This window comes from Pundamilia nyererei, unplaced genomic scaffold (genome assembly GCF_000239375.1).
Source record: "Pundamilia nyererei isolate P.nyererei 1_Seehausen unplaced genomic scaffold, PunNye1.0 scaffold00087, whole genome shotgun sequence".
Classification (NCBI taxonomy): Eukaryota; Metazoa; Chordata; class Actinopteri; order Cichliformes; family Cichlidae; genus Pundamilia; species Pundamilia nyererei.
This window is the reverse complement of record NW_005187488.1, coordinates 338195-361193: the sequence shown is the minus strand read 5'-3', so window position 1 is coordinate 361193 and position 22999 is coordinate 338195. Positions and strand designations below refer to the sequence as shown.

General features: G+C 39.1%; 2 protein-coding genes across 6 annotated transcripts in view; both read left to right on the top strand.

Annotated features, from left to right (window-relative positions):
* mrc1a (mannose receptor, C type 1a) overlaps positions 1-6873 on the top strand; it is a 21459-nt gene extending 14586 nt beyond the window's left edge. Inside the window, exons 12-29 of the mRNA XM_013912316.1 lie at positions 7-139; positions 243-324; positions 419-563; positions 679-717; positions 1022-1185; positions 1322-1386; positions 1499-1599; positions 2578-2717; positions 2872-2977; positions 3074-3240; positions 3986-4091; positions 4867-5099; positions 5211-5376; positions 5475-5627; positions 5714-5830; positions 5921-6079; positions 6167-6199; positions 6290-6873. Of these exons, the coding sequence (XP_013767770.1) occupies positions 7-139; positions 243-324; positions 419-563; positions 679-717; positions 1022-1185; positions 1322-1386; positions 1499-1599; positions 2578-2717; positions 2872-2977; positions 3074-3240; positions 3986-4091; positions 4867-5099; positions 5211-5376; positions 5475-5627; positions 5714-5830; positions 5921-6079; positions 6167-6199; positions 6290-6531 (2351 nt within the window). The 3' untranslated portion in view covers positions 6532-6873. The remainder of the gene's footprint in view (positions 1-6; positions 140-242; positions 325-418; positions 564-678; positions 718-1021; positions 1186-1321; positions 1387-1498; positions 1600-2577; positions 2718-2871; positions 2978-3073; positions 3241-3985; positions 4092-4866; positions 5100-5210; positions 5377-5474; positions 5628-5713; positions 5831-5920; positions 6080-6166; positions 6200-6289) is intronic.
* A 33-nt stretch (positions 6874-6906) lies between these two features.
* On the top strand, positions 6907-18984 carry LOC102213207 (zinc transporter ZIP12). Of its 5 annotated transcripts, none has more exons than XM_005738808.2 (14): positions 6907-7138; positions 8562-8648; positions 9459-9754; positions 10427-10747; positions 10832-11039; positions 12060-12223; positions 12377-12548; positions 12856-13028; positions 13117-13272; positions 13456-13530; positions 15487-15559; positions 15718-15876; positions 15976-16163; positions 17683-18984. In XM_005738808.2, the coding sequence occupies exons 3-14, from the start codon at positions 9503-9505 to the stop codon at positions 17809-17811; spliced, it is 2070 nt and encodes a 689-aa protein (XP_005738865.1). In that variant the 5' UTR covers positions 6907-7138; positions 8562-8648; positions 9459-9502; the 3' UTR covers positions 17812-18984. The 5 variants fall into 5 exon arrangements, with proteins under 5 accessions (XP_005738865.1, XP_005738864.1, XP_013767800.1 ...); XM_005738807.1 differs by lacking the exon at positions 6907-7138 and adding an exon at positions 7392-7504; XM_013912346.1 differs by lacking the exon at positions 6907-7138 and adding an exon at positions 8949-9013 and having other exon boundaries at positions 8416-8648.
* Positions 18985-22999: the final 4015 nt, after the last annotated feature.

The window sequence follows — 22999 nt, the reverse complement described above, 5'->3', positions numbered from 1 at the left end:
TTTTTTTTCACTCCTTAATAAAGGCGTACAAGAAACGTCAAGAGGAAAAGAAGACTTGGTCTGAAGCACGGGATTTCTGCAGGGCCATTGGCGGGGACCTCATAAGCTTACACAGTCATCAGGAATGTAGAGAGCTCAAGTATGTTTACTTGCACTAGCTAACAGCTTGCATATCTCAGAATTCATACTGGGTAAATCAACAAGTCAGATAATCAGTGCTTGTGTTTTTTACTTTCATACAGTGTCTACTACAGTGAAAAATTCTGGATAGGCCTCAGCTTACAGGGAACCAATGGAGGTTTTGTCTGGAGTGATGGATCACCGGTATGTAGAAATTCAGAACAATCAGGAAAAGCTTTAATTATTACTGCTCTCATTTCCTGCCTAATTATGTATCTTTGTAAAAACTTTGACCTAGTTTGACTTTGAGAACTGGGGCTATGGAGAACCAAATAACCACAATGACAACGAGCACTGTACAGAGATGGACTCTAACTTAAGAATGAGGTGGAATGATCGACACTGTGATGCCTACAATAGCTGGATTTGCCAGTTACGCAAAGGTGAGACAGGCTGATCATATCTTGGAATTTCAGCTCACACAGAGCCAGATTTCCAAACATTTGGCGTTAAATTAAAGCTTGGTAATATTTGTGGGTCTCGCTTATTTATTCTCAGGTGTGACTCCCAACCCCGAGCCTGTGATATCTGTACAAGGTAAGTTTAATTATTGTTCAGAGAAAAGTCTAGTTGATTCAACAGATCTTTTTATTTCACTGAGAAATACAGTGTAGGTCAGTTGATTCACTATTTCTGTCTAGACTCAACGATGCCCTCTGCTATTTCATTGATTGGTCTAAAATGTAAATTATACCTCATTAATTCATTTATGGTTCTTTGAGTCTAAACCCTAAGGATTCTTTAATATTTCTGCCTTTTTTCTTTTCATAAATCAACTTAAAGATTTACAAAGCTGCCTGCATGACTGAACTCCCAATGACTGTTTTTGCTCTCTTTGCAGAATACAACACCACAGACGATGGATGGCTTCTATACAATGACAGCCAGTATTACCTGAACATGAAAAAACAGAGTATGGAAGCAGCCAGAGCCTATTGCAAAAAAAACTTTGGTGAACTTGTAGTCATCACAGGAGAGAGCGAGAGAAAGTTCCTTTGGAAACAGGCAAGAACTATAGAATTCATTTCCAAACCTGATAAATCAAATCAGGACCTTTGTGCATTTTCTTTAAATTCTAAAATCCACAGAGTCTCTTTTTCCTTTTCCTCCTAATATAAAGTCGCATTTTATGTTTCAACAGATTTCTAGAGGAACACAAGGACAGTACTACATCGGCCTGATAGTGAATTTAGATAAATCATTTAGGTAAATCAAAATGCATTATTTACAAAAAATAAACACTAGCTGTTTACAAACAACCTTCATCAAATGTTTAGGATTCTTGATAACTTGTTAATTCTCTTCTTTTCATTTTAAGCTGGCTTGATGGCACCCCTGTAACTTACACCGCATGGGAACACAATGAGCCCAACTTTGCCAACAATGATGAAAACTGTGTGACTATGTACAACAGCATGGGTGAGTCTAATACAGAGAAAATCTATATTGTAATTTATCCGGTTGTTCAGTCTGACGTCACTAGCCGTGTCTGGGTCTAAACTCCGCTGCAGGTCCATATATCAAACGATCACTGTGGCATTACTGAGAGTTGAAAAACTGTCTAAAGTCTTTCATCTTTAATAAAATGATCAGCGTTCTGCTCTACCAGGTGTAACAATTGAGTTTAACATCCAGGCATCCATGAAAACGGAATTTATGACATTTAACGGAGTTAGAAGTTAGCAGGGAGTTAGCTCGCTAGCTTCTATCTAAATACAATATAGCATGTCCTGTCCTGAAACAAATTCAAACGTACAGCTTTCTTATCACTTCCAGCATAAATGAAGACAGAAAACTAAACAGCAGTGACGTTTGTAGGGTTACTGAAGTTTGGCTAGCTGGTATATAATGATGTGCTACGTGACCGCTAGCGACATAGCTATGTTAGCATAATTTAAACAAGCTAACTTTTTTTCCCCACTCGATAAAAGTTAACGTGAGTTTTCTCGGTGGTCAGAAACAAATGTAATCGCATGGCAGGATGCTGTAAAAGGACCAAACTTCAGCCAGGAGAACAACTGAGATAATCCATCCACAACACGAGGTTAGTCATTCATATACTGCTGCATGGGCTGGGGTGTAGTTACATCCTAAGGTTTTAAAAACTGAGCTTAAATAAATGATTAACGGTAATAAAAGCCGAGGGAGGTCAACAGGGATCACTGACTGTTTTAGGAGCTTTTTGAGATCAAATAGAAGAAAATACATAACATTAAACATGTTAACAACACAAAAGCCATATTAAACGCAGACTACTTTAGACCCGGAAGTAGGATTCGTCGCGTCATCACTGAACAACCGGATAGTAAATGTTAGTAAAAAATGAATCCCTAAATCCCTTGAAATGATTTGAAATTGAATTCAATTCATAATTTTCTGTAAATTCTTCACATGTAGGGTACTGGAATGATATTAACTGTGGTATTGAGCTTCCGTCGATATGTAAGAGAAGCAACAGTTTTATCAATACAACAATGGCCCCGACCACAGCTCCCAAAGGAGGATGTGCTCCAGAGTGGCTAGCTTTCCAAGGAAAGGTAAATACATATGTACTACACAGATTATTCCAGGTAAATGTCTTTAATTAAACAAACAAATAAATAAAAAGTATGGAAAAATATCCTGGCCAAGTTGATTTCTGCCCATTTGTTATTTCAGTATAAACGCCCTGATTACATTTTATTTACACAGTGCTACAAATTTGTTGTGGGGAATCACAAAAACTGGCACGATGCCAGGACACACTGCATAAACCAGGGAGGAAATCTGCTTTCTATAACCAGTGAGAAAGAGCAAGGTGAGTGACAGGAGTGTTGCAAAGTGCAGTTCATGTTTAAACATATCGGCTGATTTTCATGTGTCACTAAATTACATTGCAATAATTCCTTTCTAGCTTTCCTAACAACACAGATGCTGAACTACAAGGAAGATTTTTGGATTGGTATGAATGATGTCAACTGGGAGATGCGCTTTGTGTGGACAGATGGGAAAAGTATTTCCTACACCAACTGGGCCTTAGGGGAGCCAGCATCAGCACCTCCAGGAAGATATTTTCATGAGGTTTTTCTGAGAATTTTTTCTCTCCCTCACACGCTTTAATTTAGAAAAGACATTGAATTAGACTGAGTGCTGCCTATCCAGACAGCTAATATTAAATAAACAGTTTAGTTTAACAGTATGGCACATGTATGTGCTCCAGATTTTCCCAGTCACCTTAGCACATGATTAGGAAGAAGTCTAATATGATATTCAAAAGATCACTTTTAATCACTGAAATGGTAGTATTTCTTTGTTATCCCATGCTTCCAAGTCAAGGTTTGGTCTAATGAACATATACAATATTTAAAATCTTTGTTTCATAATCAGTACTATAGAAAGAAAAAAACAACAGCAGCTATGTTTCCAGTTATCGAGTTCAGGAGTCTCTCGCAGCTGCCACAGGGTCAGAGGTGGGCACACAGTGGCCTTTGCTGGGTGAAGAGACACAGAGAGGTGGACATCCGTGCTCACAGTCAATTTAGAGTCATCAGTTAACCTAACCTGCCTGCAGAGCATGCAGGCAGACACAGCACCACTTGTATCTACTAGTTAAATAAGTAAATCTGTAAACTCTTTTACTCCACCAGCCATTCTGCCTCCATCACACAGTGATTACACAGATTATGTGTGCATGCCCCAGTGGTAATATTTATGTAAGACAATAAGGCAAACATTTACTTACTCAAATGGTGTGTAAAAAGAAATGTCAGCATACTGTCATCATAATACAATCAATGGAAACAAACCTTTTTTTTCTGCTTGACAGTCCTATGACTGCGTGATCATGATGGGCACCAGTGCCAGAAAAACTGGATACTGGAAGGTGGATGACTGTCAGTCAGATTATGGCTTCATCTGTAAAAGAAAAATTGGTGAGTAACAAACTGATGAGGCCACACTATCAGTAAAGCATGCTGTTAAATTTGAAGGCGCTCTCTATTATCCTTATCCTTAAATGTATTATGCAACTCACCTCTATGAGTCACAAGATCAAGCTTCAGACAACTTTTTTAACTCTTGGATCTGTGTGATGTCAGTGACTAACCCTAATATGGTCATGTTGCCTATGGCCACAATAGCCCTATGCCAAGGAGTTCAAACCTGTTCTATGTAACAGTCAGCCAATCAGAACAATCAGTTTACAGTTAGCTTAACAATACCCAGCATAACAAAAATGATTTCAACATTTAAATGATTTAAAAGTGTGACTTGTCATGAATTGTTGAATGATGGCAGTTGAGAGGACGCTGAATCATGATGTTGAAACAGGCATTACAACAGAAATGCGTCATTACACTGCAGAGCAGTACAGCGGCATGAAAAACAAAAGAAAAACACACAGAGAATGGCTAGGAGCCAAACAGGAAGCACAACCAGAAGCAAAACAGGTGATCTGACAAAAAAAGACGGGGTCAAAACAGGACTCTGTATACACAGGGGGCTGCTGAGGATGAAAAACAGGTGGAAGAAGGTCAAAGTACAGGAGCAAGTAATCAAACAGAAGTGAAAACAATGAGAGAAACAGGAGGGGTGAAAAAGCAAAGTGGAAAATAGTTCCGTTTTGTGTAATCGAACTTGAGTTGCAGAGCCCTTACGTAGACATTTCTTGTGACTGTGATTACCAGCTAATGTGTGTCATTTACTCAGATTCACAAATTGCTGTCAAACCCACAACTGTGTCACCAAAGACCTTCTACAAGCTCGGCAATGACTCCTACAAAGTGGTGACCCAGAAAATGCGCTGGGATGAGGCCAGGAGGCAGTGCCAAGCAGATGATGCAGAGCTGGCTAGCATCCTGAGCCCCGTAGCACACGCATACGCCACCTTGCAGATTCTCAAGTTCAACGAGCCTTTGTGGATTGGCCTCAACAGCAATGTGGTAGGGGTCTACCTGTTACAGCTTATTGCTGGTTCAAGCAGGATTTCAAGTTGAGATTTTGACCTTGTTTCTAGCTCTGTGTCAGTTTTCAACGATTTTATTTTTTCACAGACTGGTTTTCACTTCAAGTGGGTGGATAACTGGGCTCTGTCTTACACCAAATGGGGCAAAAATGAACCTAAAAATAACTACGCCTGTGTGTATGTAGATGTGGACAAAACATGGAAGACTGCACCATGTACCAATACCTATTATTCCCTTTGCAAAAGGTCACAAGGTGAGACATTCTGTGTTTTACACTTTGTACACACTCACTATGCAAAGTTAGCAGGCAGCTCATAAGACTGGCAAACAAAACTGCTCCTTCTTTTTCAGTTGTAGCTCCCACTGCTCCCCCGCAGCTTCCTGGAGACTGTCCACAATCAACAAGCAGGAGAACATGGATACCTTTCAGAGGCCATTGTTATTCCTTCTTCAGCTCAGTGACCAACGACTGGGCCCACGCCTCAATTGAATGTATAAAAATGGGTAAGTTACAAATAATTCAACGTAAACAGAGAATTATGTCCATGTTTATAACCTTTAGCTTTTAACTGTTGTACCATGTTTATCAGGTGCTTCTCTAGTGAGTATTCAGGACCCTATTGAGAGTAAATTCATAGAAGAGAATGTGGAGATTCTCCAGGACAGTGCCAAAACCTTTTGGATTGGCATGTACAAGACCCATGAAGGTGAGGTTAACTTCAGCATAATATATACATGTATATACACACCGACACATTGGATATGTGTTGATAAATTAACATGTGTCTCCGCTTCAGACAAGTGGATGTGGATCGATGACAGCCCTTTGGACTATACCAACTGGAAATCAGGAATGCCACAGTCAGAGTCGTGTGTGTACATCAGTTCTTACACTGGTCTGTGGAGTACGACAGAGTGCAGAAGGTCATTTTCTTTCATCTGCAAAACACCAAAAGGTAACTTAAAGAAGCTTTTTTTTTTAAAATATATTCAAATAAGCCTTGTATGTATTTACTGATTTATTTACTGATTTATCATTTTAGTTATTAAACCTACAGAAAAGCCTCCATTTGTTGGTAAGTTGTTAAAAATATATAACATATATTTTTTTATTTTTCAAATCTGAGTAAATTCACTGCTCCAACTTTACATTTTTGCCTCCTCAGCCCACGTCGTCCAGGAAACTACACACGGGTCCGCTGGCATCACTGTGGCTATAGTATTAATTGTAATCGCCATAGTTGGACTTGGTGCCTTCCTCCTGTTCCGTAAAAGGATACCTAGGATACCTGCCCCCACCCTGGGAGAATCCACCTTTGACAACAAGTTATACTTCAACAATCCAAACCGAGCAGCGGTGGACACCAAAGGGCTGGTCGCGAACATAGAACAGAATGAGCAAGCATAGAAAGGCAGGAGAGGATTGGCAATCAACCCCATGAAAATTAGATTTCTGCTTTCATTTTATGTTTATATTTTGGATCACTTCTCTGGAAACTGGAACTGTTTGGTGGGGGGGGGGTTGGTTTGTTTGTTTTGGGTGGGGGTTTGAGGCAATTGTACGATTTGTATGAAAAATAGTGATTACAAATTATTGCGTTTTTGTTTTTCATGATAATGTAAAGTGTGAAATGTGTACAAATTTTTTTGTTTTGTTTTAATGAATGATGAGAATGGCAAAAAGTGAATTTTAGTGCTATTTGACAAATCTTTTTATGGCATTTAAATCAAAGCCTGATTAAAAAAATTTTGAAACCTTGAGGAAAAATTTCCTTTTTTTTTACTTTTAAGTGAATGAATAGAAGCATAGTATTTATTTAGAGCCGTGATATACATGAAGACTGGGCTGATTTCCACTAAGTTATGGTAAACATGAATAGTTGAATCTAATAGAGCTGCAGGCAACATGCTTAGTTTCCACTGTGATGTTTATGTAACCATGTGTAGAAAGGAAAGAAAGAGAGGTCCTTCTCCATCAGGTGGAGAGCAGCTAATCACCTGATGGCAGGGAGGTGGTAAGTACAGGAGGACAAAAAAAATACATTTTATTTATAAAAACCACTCCAGGGTGTTCAGGACAACAAAAACCTAAAAGCACACAAAACAAACTAGCAGTCCACAGTATATTAAGCCTACAGTCACCATGGTCTTAAACTAAGTGCTCAATAAACCATTGGAACAAAAAGCCTTTCATCAGCCTCAATATGAATCACCTGTTGCTGGGTCCAACTCCATGGCCATGCCTGGCAAAGACTCAATATGGCCCGCTGGATTTCATGGGACACTGTGAAGGAGGGCATTGAATTGCAATTTTACAACTTTCACAGCTTTTTATACTGATGGGGATCTCTCCCATTGCCATTCATACGACGCCAGATTAAGTAAGTAATAGATAAACAGTTAAATGACAGAAAAGTCAAAGACATTTTCTGTGAATTGACAAAAACCTTTATTTTATGATTATAAGACAGTCACTGAGTTATTTATTTACTTCCAGTTTTAATTTAAGAGTCATGCTGACAGATTTCTTTCATTACCTATAACATAGAAAATCTGAGACAGATTAATTGCACTAACTTCTTTTTCTAATACTAAGATTGGGATTAAATGTATACTTAAACTTCTTTGCCCTGACAAAAATAGGGATTTTACAAAGTGGGCTGTTTGTGGCCCTCGAATATGAAATGATTTTGACATACCCGTTTTATATAAAAAGCTGCCAGATCATTTCACGAGTCCCTCCTGAGCAAACACCCTTGTTCTTTTTTAATTTATCGAGCACAACCAGGATCCCATTAACGCTACATTGAAGATGTTGTTCTGCATTAGAAAGGTCAGAAAAACTCACTGCTTGCCTCTATCTACAAATCTAAAGAAACTTTTGAAAATGGTTTTTGTTTGTCCATCTTATACACGAGACACGGCGTGCATAAGTGTGAGCACTTTGCTGTCACAGCCGAGAACAATGTTTCTTTTTTCATAGCCTGTGTTACACCTGTTTTTTCTGGCAGTATAGATGCTCACAGTGACAGGATTAAGAGCATGAATTGAAACTTTTATGGATTTTTCTTTGTAGGGATGTGATATGTATTGATAAAAATATATATATATGATGTAGAGAGACAGAAAAAATACAGAAAGAGAGAGAAACACAGCAAAGCAGTCTATTTATGCATAAACCTTTTTTCCTAAGGGAGCTTTTTAAGTATTACTCCATCAGGCTTCAGCCATTCAGTCACCCCTGCTAGAGGCCAGCCCCCCACCATCACCTTATTGTTGAAAATGAGGCAGCACTCTCCATGGTAACTACAGCCTTCCAAGGCTGTCGCAGCTAATCTTCAGGAGCTTACTCACTTCTCATAAGAGGGTTTTACCGGCAGCACCAATGCCCAAAAATTCTCCCCAAACTAGCACTGGATCTTTGGTCTGCCCTACCAGGAAAACCTTCACCCTAGGAGGAAAACAGACCTCGTCACAGCAGCTGATTGGAGCAGAGTGGAGAACGGTATAGGCCTGGTACATCGGGTAAGCTTTTTCATCTGTTCTCTCTCAGCTGTTATTGTAGCTTACAGGAATTTTTAAACAATAAACTATGTGCTCTTGTTGCCGGGTCGAATCGATCTGCAGGGTTTCCAGTGTAGGAGGATGTTGGGAAGCTTAGCGTGTTTTGCAGTGCATGGTTGATCCTTGATTACTCAGAGATCCTGCATAATATGAAAACCTTAGATATGATCATCGCTGGTGCTTAAACATGGAGTGCTTATGATCATCACACCACATGCACTCACTCACATCACCTTCTCCCTTTCTCTTTTACAACTGAAGCTGCTAAATTAGGAAAACGATTCAATCCATGGACTGCTCTAAAAACTGAGATATAAATCAAAAAGGTAACAGTGTCCGCCTCTGTGCCACATACCTACTGCTTAAGAGGAGATATCTCAGATGTGGCTCTGTTTGAGCTATTTCTTTACATTTCTAACAGCTTCTCTCCGGTCCCTATTTTTCCTCAGTACTAATTATGTTGTCTACAGTCTCCCCCTCATGCCCCCGTCTCCCTGCCCCTGTGCTCTCTTTCACTTGCCTGCACTAATCCTTTTGTTATGGACTGAGGGGCCCAGGCTTTTACTGACCATTCGGCACTGTAAGGACTGGTTCACCTCCGAACCGTCCAGTTCACGTCAGATCAGTTGTGCCTATTATTAGCACCTCCCTTGTCTAAAAAACATCACTGCCTTTCTTAGTAGCCTTCTGCCATCATTCACCTTGATACAGTTCTCTCTCTCTGTTTTCTTGTTTTCCATGTATCACTTCCTTGTCATCTCAAACCTCTAGCCAGTCCTGGAAGTGTGAGGGAGTTTGACGACCTTGGTAGGAACATGTACTTCATGAGCAGTACTTGGTGTTTGCTGCTGCTACTGCTGTATTTTTGTCCTCTTGGGAGAATGCTGGAAGTGAAAGGGCAGGAGCAGGGGTACCTGCAGGAGGCTCTCAGGTCCTTGAATTTGCCCGTGGGGCCGGACAACAAGGCTCAACTCCAGAAGAACAGAACCAGTGTGCTGATCACCACACTTCTCCAGGCAGTGCGCTGCACAGAGCGGACGGGCAGCTCTCAGGACATGTGTGAGAAGGTAATGCTTACACCTGTCTTAAAATGTTTTATCACTAAAATGTCACTAAGTGCTAAACTGAGCAAGGGCAATAATGCTTTTCCTGAACACACAGCAGGAAAAATGTTTGTTATGGCTGGAATGTGAGTGGATGTGGAGGCTTAAGTCCTTGACCTGCACAGAGCATTCGTGGCTTTAAACATCCCTCCGTTTGACATAATAAACTCTACAGAGTGGATTTAGAGGTACTACTCATGCTTGTGCAGCTGGGCTGACAGTGTGATTATCAGAATCAGAAAGACTTTATTTATCCCCCAGGGGCAATTAAGATACAACAGAGCAGCATGACGTGGAAGATAAGGATGTCTGCGTCAAACTTTTAAATTAAGATTTAGTAATTAAGAGAGTAGCTTTTATCTCTCTTCAGTGAATATCCAGCTCTTTCCCAGAAGAAACAGTGCTTCACTCACTCTCTCAAACGTTTGCAACCTGCATGTGGGGTTAATTGGTCTCAACCGCTTCTTTTCCAAGAAGCAAAGAACAGAACATTGTGTGCAGAGAAAAAGTAGTGCTGTTATCAACACAACATCTTTCAAAAGTTAGCATGACCTAGATTTTTTCAACTTCCTTTAAATAAAATGTATTAAAAAAAATTATAATTATTATTTTTAATCGCTCCTGTCCTTGTTACAGTGCCTGACACCAGACATAGCCCTCTCCGTGCTGAAGGATGATGGGAAGGATGTCCTCACTGAGGAGAACTACCAGCAGATCTCAACTGTCCTGCTGTACTATATAATTAACTTGCAAGACCTGTGTGTGTCAAATGCTGCCCCCCCTCCTTCTTCCTTTTCCTCCTCATCTGGGAACTTTCAGTTCTATCTTCTGGCCCTCACTAACTTACATCCAGCTGAAGACAACAGCTTCCTTTCATCCAATGAAACAGAAAGCATCCTGCAGGTCATCAACCAACACTATGAGCCATCCAGCCACCATATACCCTCAAGTTCTCAAGTGAGAGAGCATTTTCTGACAGATATATCTTTTTTTACCGTGTGTACGGCTGCATATAAATAATTCAGTTTTTCCATACCACAGTGCATCGATGCAGCTCATCTCTTGGAAGATGCTGATGTTAAGGGAAATCCAGGTGCTGGTACATCTGCTGTTCCCAGAGTGGCCGCAGCCATCATTAGCCATATTCTCCAAGGCCACTGTTTCAGAAAGAGAAACCTGCCACCTCCTGCCTTCTTTACAGATTATATCTTTCATTCTCTTAACTGCACAAGTAACCTGCAGATTATGGGTGAGTTCAAAAGAGCATGTTTGTATATTTTCCTTCCAGACCACAGCTACACACCATTACCTATAGAAACATCAAATGCAAAGCAGCATTAGCTTTGTACAACACATGCTCTCGTTTTAGCTCCATTTTCAGCCTGAGAAAAGGACACCTTAGATTTTAAATATGGTTTTGTTCACCAGCTGGTTTACCCACTATGTGAATATAACCACTGCCTGATTGAAGGCACAGGTGGGACAATTCAAACACTTTCTACTAGCAACAGCCAGTGGATCCATTGTTCATATTAAAGCCTCTATATAAAATATGGTCATAGCCACCATGACCTTACCCATTGGTACATGAAGTTCCACTGTGAAGCGATTACAGCTTTAAAGCCACGAATCACAATACTGGGTTGGATCTGACTGAGACACTGGGAAATATTGCACACCCTTAAGGGAGTGACGAGTCAGTCACAGAGGATGCCTGTCCTAAAACGCATCCTGCTTCTTTTTGACTCTAAGGGAGACCATCACATACATCATACTATTTTAAATAAGTCATCAGGAGAGTGTTCACTAAGGTGATAAAGCATCATACTACTTTTCAACCAGATGAGTCGCCCCCTGCTGGCTATTAGAAAGAATGCAGGAAGCTATGTCCATCATTCTTATACAGTTAATGATTATTACAAGATTACTGAACAATAATAGAGGATTTAGCTGTTCTTTGTTTTTTGTAAGTCTTCTTAACAGACATGCTCCAAGAGGGAACCGATTATCTTGAGACTAGATGCTCAAATACTGCATCAAAGGCACTACTATAAAACTATACTTACACATATGAAAATTGTTAAAATTATTTCATGACAGTAAAAAATGCAGGTTAATTTGAGGTTCAGTCACACCAAGAAATGACTGATGTACTGGATTTCAAAACAGTTTGTCCCCATCTTTTTATTTGTCTTTTTAAGCGATGAATAAAGAAATGCTGGTTTAAAGCACTGACCCCTGATATATTGTGTTCCATTTATCTGTTTAGACCTGGAGGAGTTGCTTCGTCAGCTGAGAGTAGGACGGGAAGGAGGAATGCACTCTCGCAACAGGAAGAGACGAGGCATCATAGTAGGTTCAAAGAAGGTGGCTAGGGATTTGCAAGATAGCTGCAACCCCGAAATTGAAGGAATAAACAGTGACTGGGCACAGGTATGGTGAGATAAATTGATTGGGTTATGACAAACAAAAAGTACTTAAAATCATAAAACACTGAATGAAAAACTTCACTCAGGCAAAGTGAGACTTGATTTGAAATACCTCCTACTCACCTCCAAATTTGCCTTTTCTTTTTATTCCAATCAGGTATGTTTTTCAGCCAATCAGCTGGTGGATATTTTTGCTCTGGATCCTCATTTGCCGATTTCCAAGGAACACTTCAGACAAATTTGCCCAGCCATCATTCAGCAGTTGCTAGGCAATGCCTGTGAGTCTGAAGAGCAACAAACAAGAGGGTCTCTGCCCACAGCTCTTGAGAGTAAGACGCTTTACCTGATTGTTTCTCTTCACAAACCAACGTTGTAATAAAAACAACATGCTATAGTTTCAGCTAAATAAAACACACCAATAGTTGCAATTCTTACCAGCAATGAACATGACATTGACTAAGTTAGAAATAGCATAAATAGCAGTGTACGGATGAGCTGAGGTTAAGGCGGGTTGCAAAGTGGCTTGCAGAGGCCGAATCAGCTGCACTTGCCTCTGAAGGCCAGACATAATAAATCACTTGTTCTTTACTACATTTTTGGTTTGGTGTTTTATGCAAAGCTGTCTCCTTCCTGCAGAATATGGCTACAGCACAGCTGCTGTCTTTCTCATCACGGTGGGCTCCATGTTTGGTATCTGTCTGATCTTCTTCAACTCCTGCCAAGAAACCTACTCACTAATCCTGCAGCTGTTTGTTGGTCTGGCAGTGGGAACCCTGTCAGGAGACGCTCTCTTGCACCTCATACCACAGGTACAAGGTCACCGCACCGTCCACTATAACCCACCACACACATAGCTTGAGTGTGGAGTAAATTGTTTCCTCTCTGTCTACTTTGCAGATCCTTGGCCTCCATCACAGCACACACAGTCATGGTGATGAGGACTATGATGAAGAAAAAGATTATTTGTGGAAGATCTTGGGAGTGATTGCTGGGATTTACAGCTTTTTCCTCATTGAAAAACTATTCTCCTTTTTAGTCCCTTCTCATAGTCATGTAAGGCTTTTGTTTTGTAGCCTTTATCAATTTAATGACAAAAAAGATGAATCTGAGAAAGTTACTCAGAAGCAGTGCAGCACAGGCTGATCTTAAACATTTAAGGGTCTTGCAAAAGCAGAAACACATTTCTATGACTGTGCATGTTGAGCAACTGATGTCATGAATTTCTTTTGTGTGCAGGGTCATGGCGGTGACCTTTCCTTGAACTGCAATGGTCACTCACAGAGAGGCAAGTCTATCTCCACAATACAGCTGGTGAGTCCAGTCACGAGTCACACTGAACAGTTTTTTTGCTTTGTTTTAATAAAAAGACTGTTCTTCGCAGGTAAATTTTCATTCCTATACCCATCCATGTTATTTATTTAGTGATAAAACACACGGTTGTGACTTTAACTGATCAAGCACACACATCCATACATATGCAATAATACTAAGTGCAATAATCCTTTCTGTCATCGTTGTATTTTTACTCAGTTGTATATAGTATTTGTATTCTATTTTTATCTTATTGTATATTTATTTTATTGTATTCTACTGTATATAGTATTTTATTCTATTCTGTACAGTTGTGTACTGTATTTATTCTTATTGTATTCTAATTTTTGCCTCAACTTTTGCACTGTCCACTTCCTGCTGTGACAAAACAAATTTCCCACGTGTGGGACTAATAAAGCTTATCTTATCTTATCTTATCTTATCTTATCTTATCTTATCTTATCTTATCTTATCTTATCTTATCTTAGTAAGGCAATTCTGCTCATGTCAACACATTGATGAAATGTGTACGCTAACACTGTAACACAGGAGACCTATTTAAGTGAAAATAATTTCATTCACCCCAGTCATGCTTCACTCCCCCATTACGCCTCCAAGAAAGCAGCAAGTGTTGTGCTAGAGAATGGTATTCACCACACAAGTTGAGGGGCGGTACAAAGATTTGGCATAATCCTGATCCCATCTTTCATCACACTTTATTTAGTATTAATTCCCCCAAATTCTTGATCAAAAATTGACTGAAATCACCAAAATTTCCGCACTGCTCTTATATAACAAAATGATTAGTGGTGTAGGAGGGAGTAAAGAAACAGAACATGTAGGATGCTGGAGAATGAGAAGTATTAAATCATTCAGCAATCACTTCATGCTGTTGAATTGTGCAAAGACAGTTTAATACCTCAGGACTTGATCCTTTTAAATACACAAACAGGTCTCAGAGAGTAGATCCCTCACATGGAAAGCCTAACGAATATGGATTTAGAAACCATTTACCCACATTTTTAATTTGTCATTATATGTGGTTTATTTCCTGAAAAGATACCAGTTGCAAAGGATGTGCCAATATGTAAACCTGGAGATAAACATCTCCTCATAAACTATAGGCTCATCTCTCTACTTCCAGAGTACTATAAGGATTTAGACCCAAAAGAACCACAACACACACTTTCATTGGCTTCATAGATACAGTTTTGTTTCCTGTTCTCATGCTGTCCTCTCTAGCCCAGCATGAGTAGAGGTCTCTTTTTTTCCTCTTGTACTTTCCCATTGTAGTGTACATTTCAGTGTTTTTTCTGTAATGCAACTGTTCTCTGACTTGTATCCCCATGTGATGTCTGTGTTGTGTGTGTATGGTCGGGGGGCGGGTTCATTCCACTGCAGGGCAACCTGCCACTGCATGTGGCGAATAAAATTTGAACTTGAACTTGAACTTGCTATTGAAAACAAAGAATATGTTGTGGGAGTATTTTTAGTTAAAAAAAATTGATACAGTTGATCATAACCTTTAACTTAACAAACTATGCACATATGGGGTTAGAGGTTTGGCATCCTTATCTTTGGTAGGAACACTTATCTTGAAAACTGGAATCAGTTTACCAGGCAAATGCTACAAAATCAAAACTGAAATCTGTTGTGTGGGGTTCCCCAAGATTCTGTCTCGGGGCCACTGGTTTTCATATTGTACATTAATGATGTGCAATTTCAAAGACATTGAAAGTTATTGTTTGCAAATGGCAAACTTATTGCGTTGTGGAAATAACTTGAAACAACTTCTGAATAACTTCTTGATATTAACGCTAAAGGCAGCATAACTACTACTAAAGTTAAGTCTCATGTATCTCCTTTAATTTGACAACTATTCTACAATTCTCTCTTAAATCAAAGGCTAAAAATGTTCAAGTATCTGTGGTGTTAACAGGTATGTCTATCTTGCAGGGACCCGTGGATGACTTGGAGTGTACAGAAATGTCTCCTGAGCATGCAAACACAAGGCGTCCTTCACATCCTAGTAAGCTAAACTTCTTTTTTCTTGTTTTTTTTTAAATGAGCTGCGCCATCACACGCAGATGAATGAGTTGTGCTTTGTTATTAGTTGCCTGGCACGACAGAGGAATTGTTACAGTTTGAGGATGAGTTTGTTGACACAGGCCCTCTTTGTGTTCCCAGGACAAGGGGTTTCTCTGCTGGCTGTGATGGTAATTGTGGGAGACAGTCTTCATAACTTTGCTGATGGCCTGGTTATCGGGGCAGCTTTCTCCTCTTCATCTGAGACTGGAATGGCGACCACTGTAGCCATCCTGTGTCATGAGATTCCACATGAGATGGGTGAGAGGTCACTGTGTTTTCATTTGGATGACTTTGTTATCTTTTGGAAACTATTCTCCTCGACTGGCTGACTTATCTTGTATGCTTTTTGTCTCCAAGGGGACTTTGCAGTGCTGCTCAGCTCTGGACTCTCAGTGAAGACTGCTGTGCTAATGAACTTTCTCAGCGCTCTGACGGCCTTTATGGGGCTCTACATCGGACTTTTTGTTTCTTCAGAGACAGAAGTGCAGAAGTGGATCTTTTCTGTCACTGCTGGGATTTTTCTCTATTTGTCATTGGTGGAAATGGTAAGCCAGGTTTTATGAAGCACATGGCTTGTGATATTCTTTATTAGCCATTCCATGTTGACAACAAATCCTGTAAAAGGACAGAACCTACGGTGTAATCTACGGTGTCTCTACCATAAAACTTTATTGTTGTTCAAAAACAGTAAAGAAGAAAAATCCCAAATGTGAATGACCCAAACAGATGCACTGGGTGACATAATTTACTTTCAGTGATCCTCTGTCCTGGTGCAGAAATAACTAGTGCCTCAATGTATCAATAGTCCCCCTTAAATGCACTTTTGAACTCCAGTTTGAGTAACACTTTACAAAACATTAAACTGATCCAATGATCTCAAGCAGAAACTTTGGAGGCTGGCTCTAAAACGCCAGCTAGGACAGTGTTAAAAAATGCAGTTCATTCAAGATGATGGCTCCGAATTCCCATAGACTTCCAAACATTTAACTTCAATAATAGATTACAATGTTGTTGTTTTTGTACAAAAAAAATTGTCATGTCTGTGTTGCTCTTTATAAGCAATTTCCCTAATTTCCTTCGGGATTAATAAAGGATTCTGATTCTGATTCTAAATATGATTTTTGATTTAATAATGTGAATAAGATTGTTACTGTGTGGTATGGCCAGTCGAAAAGCTTTGTGTTATAGTTTTAGTGAGTGAAAGTCATTTCCTTATTTGCTATTAGCATTAGCATGTGTGCTAAGGCTAATACTGTAGCATTGCACCCCTATAGCTTAATGTTTCAGTCATGCTAGTGTTAGCTAATAACTTCAATCTAATCTAAACAAAAACAGTCAAAATACTAAACAAATGGGTGATATTACTTTGGTTAAATTAGTGCATTTTAACCAGCAGGAGTCTTTAAAGCGTCATTAAATGTGTTCTAATGCCACTACTAAATTCAAATTCAAGTTCAAATATTGTTTTAGCAGAAACTAAACCAATGGAAAACTGGTAAAACAGCTGAGAATTACAGCTTTTACAGATCATGAAAAATTGCACATAAAATTATTCCAATCTCCAAGAGACCACCAGGAACCAAAAACGGAGCCCTTTTTTGGGGTGTGTGTATATCAACCTGTTTTCATGCTATGTGTCTCTCAGGATTGTCTGTCATCAGTTTGCAGGCATTTGTACGTGACCAAAAATAGCGGCACTCCCATCAACCTGAGCTGTGCACTTTGTATTATTTTACAAAGTACTAACACACTAATTTGTGTGATTAACAAAAGGTTTTACCTGTTAAACTAGTAGTAAGCTGACCTCAGCATCAAGAAGCTCAAAGTCCAGCTGTGCTTCAGAACAGCGTCATGGAGTGCTTGGCGTGCTTGTAAATTCTGGTTTAAGATTTAAACCTTAAGTAGTACAGTTGGAAAGTACTGAGCGATGGGAAAATCGCTGACTGTTATTTTCACGAGGTTATGTGGAAGTACGAAAACTACAGAATAATGCCAGCCCTACCCTGAATTTCTGCCAAACTGCTGAAGGTTTTGCTCTTACTCTTATTTTCTCTCTTTCATCAGCTTCCAGAGATGAATCGAGTAAAGACCGACAGACCGTGCCTCATGTTTTTCCTCCAGAACCTCGGTCTCCTGTTGGGTTGGGCCTGCCTTTTGTTGCTCGCACTCTTTGAACATGAACTCAAATTTTAAATGCAGTGTGCATCTTCCTCACAGGGTTGAGCCAAAACAAAATGCCGAGTCGTACTAGAGTTTTAAATTTCCATTAACTGGTTTTTTATCATCTCTTAGCATGTGCAACCTGTAGATTTGAATAATTATTGATGATGTTGTAGTCTCAACAATGGATCAGATATATGTACTGTGGTGCGAAGCCTGTCTTTTTTTTTACTTGATGATTTATTTTTGTATGTTAGGTACAGTGTGTGTGCCTGTATATGGACTGTAAATGTCTAGTTTCATTGCCTTTTTGGTTGCACCATCTGTTGTTCATGTTGCCTCAGACAATCAAATTCAATGATCAAGAGTATATTGTAAAGCTCCCTTTTTTATTAACATTTTTATTTATTTTTTCCCATTGCCTTTAAACTGATGGAAATTTTAACTGGAAAATTAATAGATTAATTTGGGTGTTGTTGATATAATGATGCAGATGATTTGAGGGACATTTTACTTGATGAGCTTGTAATAGCCACATCCAATTTCCAAATCATATGGGAAAACAGATGGTTTTAAATTTGTACACTTAATTCCAATTAAAGTAGCACTAAGGTTTTTCAGTATTGCTCTTCAACAATATTGTCCCGTTGAAAGATAATCCCTTTGAGTCTCCATTCAATGTATTTCTAATTAATTCCTTTATTTATTTTTTTGCATGATATACACGAAATTATAAAGAGTTGTGCTTTTCAGGAATTCCGCATAATTTCCTGTGTATTTGGGTGACTTCTAAATATACACAAACTAATTGGCTTGATGAGAAACTAATATTAGGAACAAAGAAAAGGATTTAAGCCTCTTTGTCAGGCACAAGCTGGTATCATTTACAGTTATTTTTGAAGCCCTATTTTGAAAAACATTGCTCCGCTTCTGCTTCTCATCTCAGAGGCATTGTTCTTTGTTTTTTGAGGCCTCTCTGTGATCCAATATGAGGGCACTTCCACCCACCTGAGCTACTTGTTCTCTTCATCCACCAACCTGGATGACTAACGCTCATCGCTGTGCAAGACAGAAACTCCACAGCGATCCGACCCACACAGAGCACACGCTCTTTACCGGTCAGAGTGGGCTCGCAGAAGGAGGTGGAGGAAGATGGGAATGTGATGAATACATAAGCACAATGAAATAAATGAAACATGGCAAATCGACTTATTTGTACATAAAATTGGATTTGTGATACTGAAAGAGCGAGTGGGCTTAAAAATGGATTTTTTCTTTCCTTTAATCAGCTTGCTGTGATTAAATTCTGGTGCTCTCAGCATCAACATATTTCTGTAAAATTTGAGCAAACAGCTGTCGAGCATTTACTTTATTCGTGCGAGGGATTACTTTCTTCTATGCTGATTATGTTAATTTGCCATTCTGAGCTTATTATCTAACTGCAAAGTCATTTCCATAAACAGTGTCATGAGATTATTTGGCTATCATGGCAGAAAGAGCTGACACCATTTACTGTGACTTCCCGAGAAATGTTCAGACAATAGAAGGAAGCCCATTGAATTTTCTCTTATTCTAGCAATTTTGCTGTTATTTTAAAAATCTCAGCCTCTTCAGCACTTCCAGGAAAGCTCCAGGCCTACTCGTTTGTGTGTAAATCTGCTCTTTTGCACCACAGAGGCATTTTTTTTTTTGGCATGCTCATGTTTTCAAGGTAACTGTTGCCAGGATGGATGAAGGAAGTGCTTTTATTTGGGCCATGCTGGTTTGAACACTGAGTATTCTCACTTGCTCAGCAGAGACCTCTCAGAAGAAGAGCTCAGCTGCGGGGGGTCATCAGGGCAGGAGAACATACAAACAATGGGAAAAAGCTACTAGAGAGACAGAGAACAGGAAACATAAAAATATTTTTCCCTTTGATTGAAACGGATGTGATTGAAAACAATTCTTCCTATCTGTTTTTGTTGTGACACAAAAACACGCCAGCAAATAGTTGCCACACAGTGAGGGAAATGCTTTAGTGTTTATACATATTAGCACCTTAAAAACTGGCTTTAACTCACATATACTCATTCCATCAATCTTTTTTTTTCTTCTTAGGTACAATTTTTTTTACAAATGTTGCTAAAAAAACAAACAAAAATAAAAACCCTCAAAATATCACAACAGGGCAGTTGAATGCCTTATGATGTTAAATACACAAAGACAAAAGAAGCATATAATAATAATAACCAGACAAACCTGCACTGTTACCCCTGTTTAGATGTACATTTATCACTTTTTCTTTGGAAATCATTGCTAAAATGAACCTTTACCTCAAAAATAAGATACTAACGAACTGATAAATTGGTCCAAATACTGTGGAACATCACCTCCTGTGGACCTCATTGTGTCCTGATATAACAGTATACATAACTGGTCTAAATTATAAATCTATAGTTTTCAGCATAAAATGTTTTTGTTTTATAAAGTCTTGGTACACGTGAGACACTCAGAGTGCATCCACCACTGTGCATTTTTTGCATCAGTGTTTATAGAAATTGCTCCCACATAACTTATTATATACAGTTCTTACGGTTCTCCTTTAAAATGCAAATGCACATGAAACCACTAGAGGGCAATAATGAATAACAACTTCAGAGCTCTCTAAAGTCTTTTGAGAATAGCATTCTTCAGCACCAGCATGGTTTTACAGGAGACACTATACCATGAGTGCGAGACTGCAAAGTTCATACCGAGGGATATAATGTAGATGCAGTTCCTTTCTTTCACTTTACCTGGTTCAAACTACCTTGTTTTAGCAAATGACTCATTTATACAGGTGAAACGATAAGAAAAGTTACCTTTCTACACTTCAACAAACAATAAAAAGTAGAAATTATGAATTAATATTTACATCTGTCACTGAAAATATCCTGAAGTTGCATCTGTTATAATGCAAGGTTTTTTGGGTTGGATTTATCAGCTACACATCCATGATGTAAATCTTCCCATTCACTGCATCTTAAAAGTTTTCCACTGAACTGAGATTTAGTGACCCTGTAGGACAATAGAGTGCAGAGAATTAATAATCAAGTTCAATAAACCAGTTTTAGATGATCTGATCTTTGTGAGATGGCACATCATTTTGACTCATCAGACAAGGCAATTATTTCTATTCTTCTGTTGTCCGGTTTTGCTGAGGCCATGTGAATTGCGGTATGTTCTTAGCCGGTGTGTTCTTTTGTTGCTTCGCCCCATTTACTTCAAGTTTGTTCAGAGATGTCATTCAGAGATCCTCCTCTGCATACCTTGGTTGTATCAGTGATTCATTTGATGTTGCCTTCCTATCAGCTCAAAGCAGTCTGGCCATTCTCCTGTGACCTCTGACATCAACAAGGCATTTTCACCCAGTGAACTGCAGCTGACTGGATATTTTCACTTTGTTAGATCACTATTTGTAATCCCTAAAGGTGGGAATATCCCAGTAAATCAGCATTTCTGAAATACTCAGATCAGCCTGTCTAGCACCAACAACCATACCACATTTAGAGTAAGGTAAGTCTGAAAGGTGTACCTTTCAAAGTGTCCAGTGTGTGTTGTTAGTGTAAGTTTGTATTACTTTACTTACTAGGATTCTATTAATTTTCCTCTTTTTTGTGGTCATTTGATAAATAAAAGTTCATTTCAAGCCTTAAAACAGATGAAAGATTCGTTTAATACAAACCTGGTGATTTTCCTTTAGTATGCATGAAATTTTGTAATCTGAAAGTTTCTTTCTTTTCTCAAAATAAACTTATCCCAAAAAGTGTGGATTCTCTGTTTGGTCAATCTTTTCCTTGTTGTAACAATTCTTCTTGGCAATAAATCTCATAGTGTTTGAAAGCCTTTTTATTTCCTCATAAATGATGCTGCATTTGTAAGGAGAATTCATTTGTGGGTTGCACCCATGAAAAACTTGCCAAATCTTCTCTGCAAATGGCAAAAACCTTCTTGTGCGATTGCTATCTGCTATATCTTATTCTTGAACCCCATGTGCTGCCAATCAGCTGACTGACTGGTGTCTGATTAGCAGCACCTTTGAGGATGGACCCTACTACAGTGGTCAATTGGTGTCTGCTCCAAGCATGCCATGATTGACTAATGTGGATAGGGCCTGTGCCACAGGGCAACTTCAAGCTGGTGTTCTGCAAAACCAAGTTGCAGCATTTTTTTTTTGAATGCGTACCATCTCCAAATAGAAGAGCATATTCCACATAAGAGGAGATTTTTGAGACAGGCCACAACATGAGTGTCCCAAGAAGACAACACCACCCTGTCAGGATTTAGGAACTGTAAATAGTTTTCTACAGCTTTGCAGTCAAAGTCTCCAGTATGATATGGTTGACGGCTCTGTACCCAGAAAATCTGGAACATACTATACAATGGGATCCCATATCTCCAGAGTCTGGGACTGAACTCTATCCTCGAAGATGACACTCATCCCCACAGAGCAGGATTTATCAGAGACTATCACCAAAATTTGGGAGTGGAGAGAAAGGAACGGCCTGCCTGCAGTCCTGACCTCAACCACACCGAAGAATCAGACACCATCCCAAACCGGTGTTTGACCAAGCCGATGACCAGCATGAGGAGGAGGTGCCAGGCTGATGTGGCTGTGTATGGTTCTTTCACATTGCACTGATGTCCCTGTTTGTTAACTGGATGGACTGTTAAGTGGCCAATATGGCTCGTTCCTTCAGACTTCAATCATCCAATCCAATAAACAACACCAAACAAAACTCAATATTAGAATAAGCTTTTTTTCATGGTACAACCTCCATACTCAACCCAGCTGCTCAACCCACAAATGCATTTTCCTTACAAATGTGGCATCATGGATGGGGAATAAACAGGCTTTCCAACAGTATAAGATTTATTACCAGGAATTATTGTTACAACAAAGAAATAATCGACCAAACAAAGATTTTCTTACTGGCAAGTGCCAAGTTTATTTTAGAAACAATATATTTGGATTTTGGACTACTGGCTGAACAAGTATGTCATCCAATATGAAACTGAGAGGTATTTTTTATTTAATTAATTAATTTATTGTATTTACAATAAATTAATTATTTTATAAATATGTATATGTATATATATGACATATTTACAAAAAGAGCTCATTCAATAATGAAATAGTCAACAGGTGCAACACCCTTTTTTTTCATCCGCCAGCTATGCTGCCTGTACTTAACTGCCAATA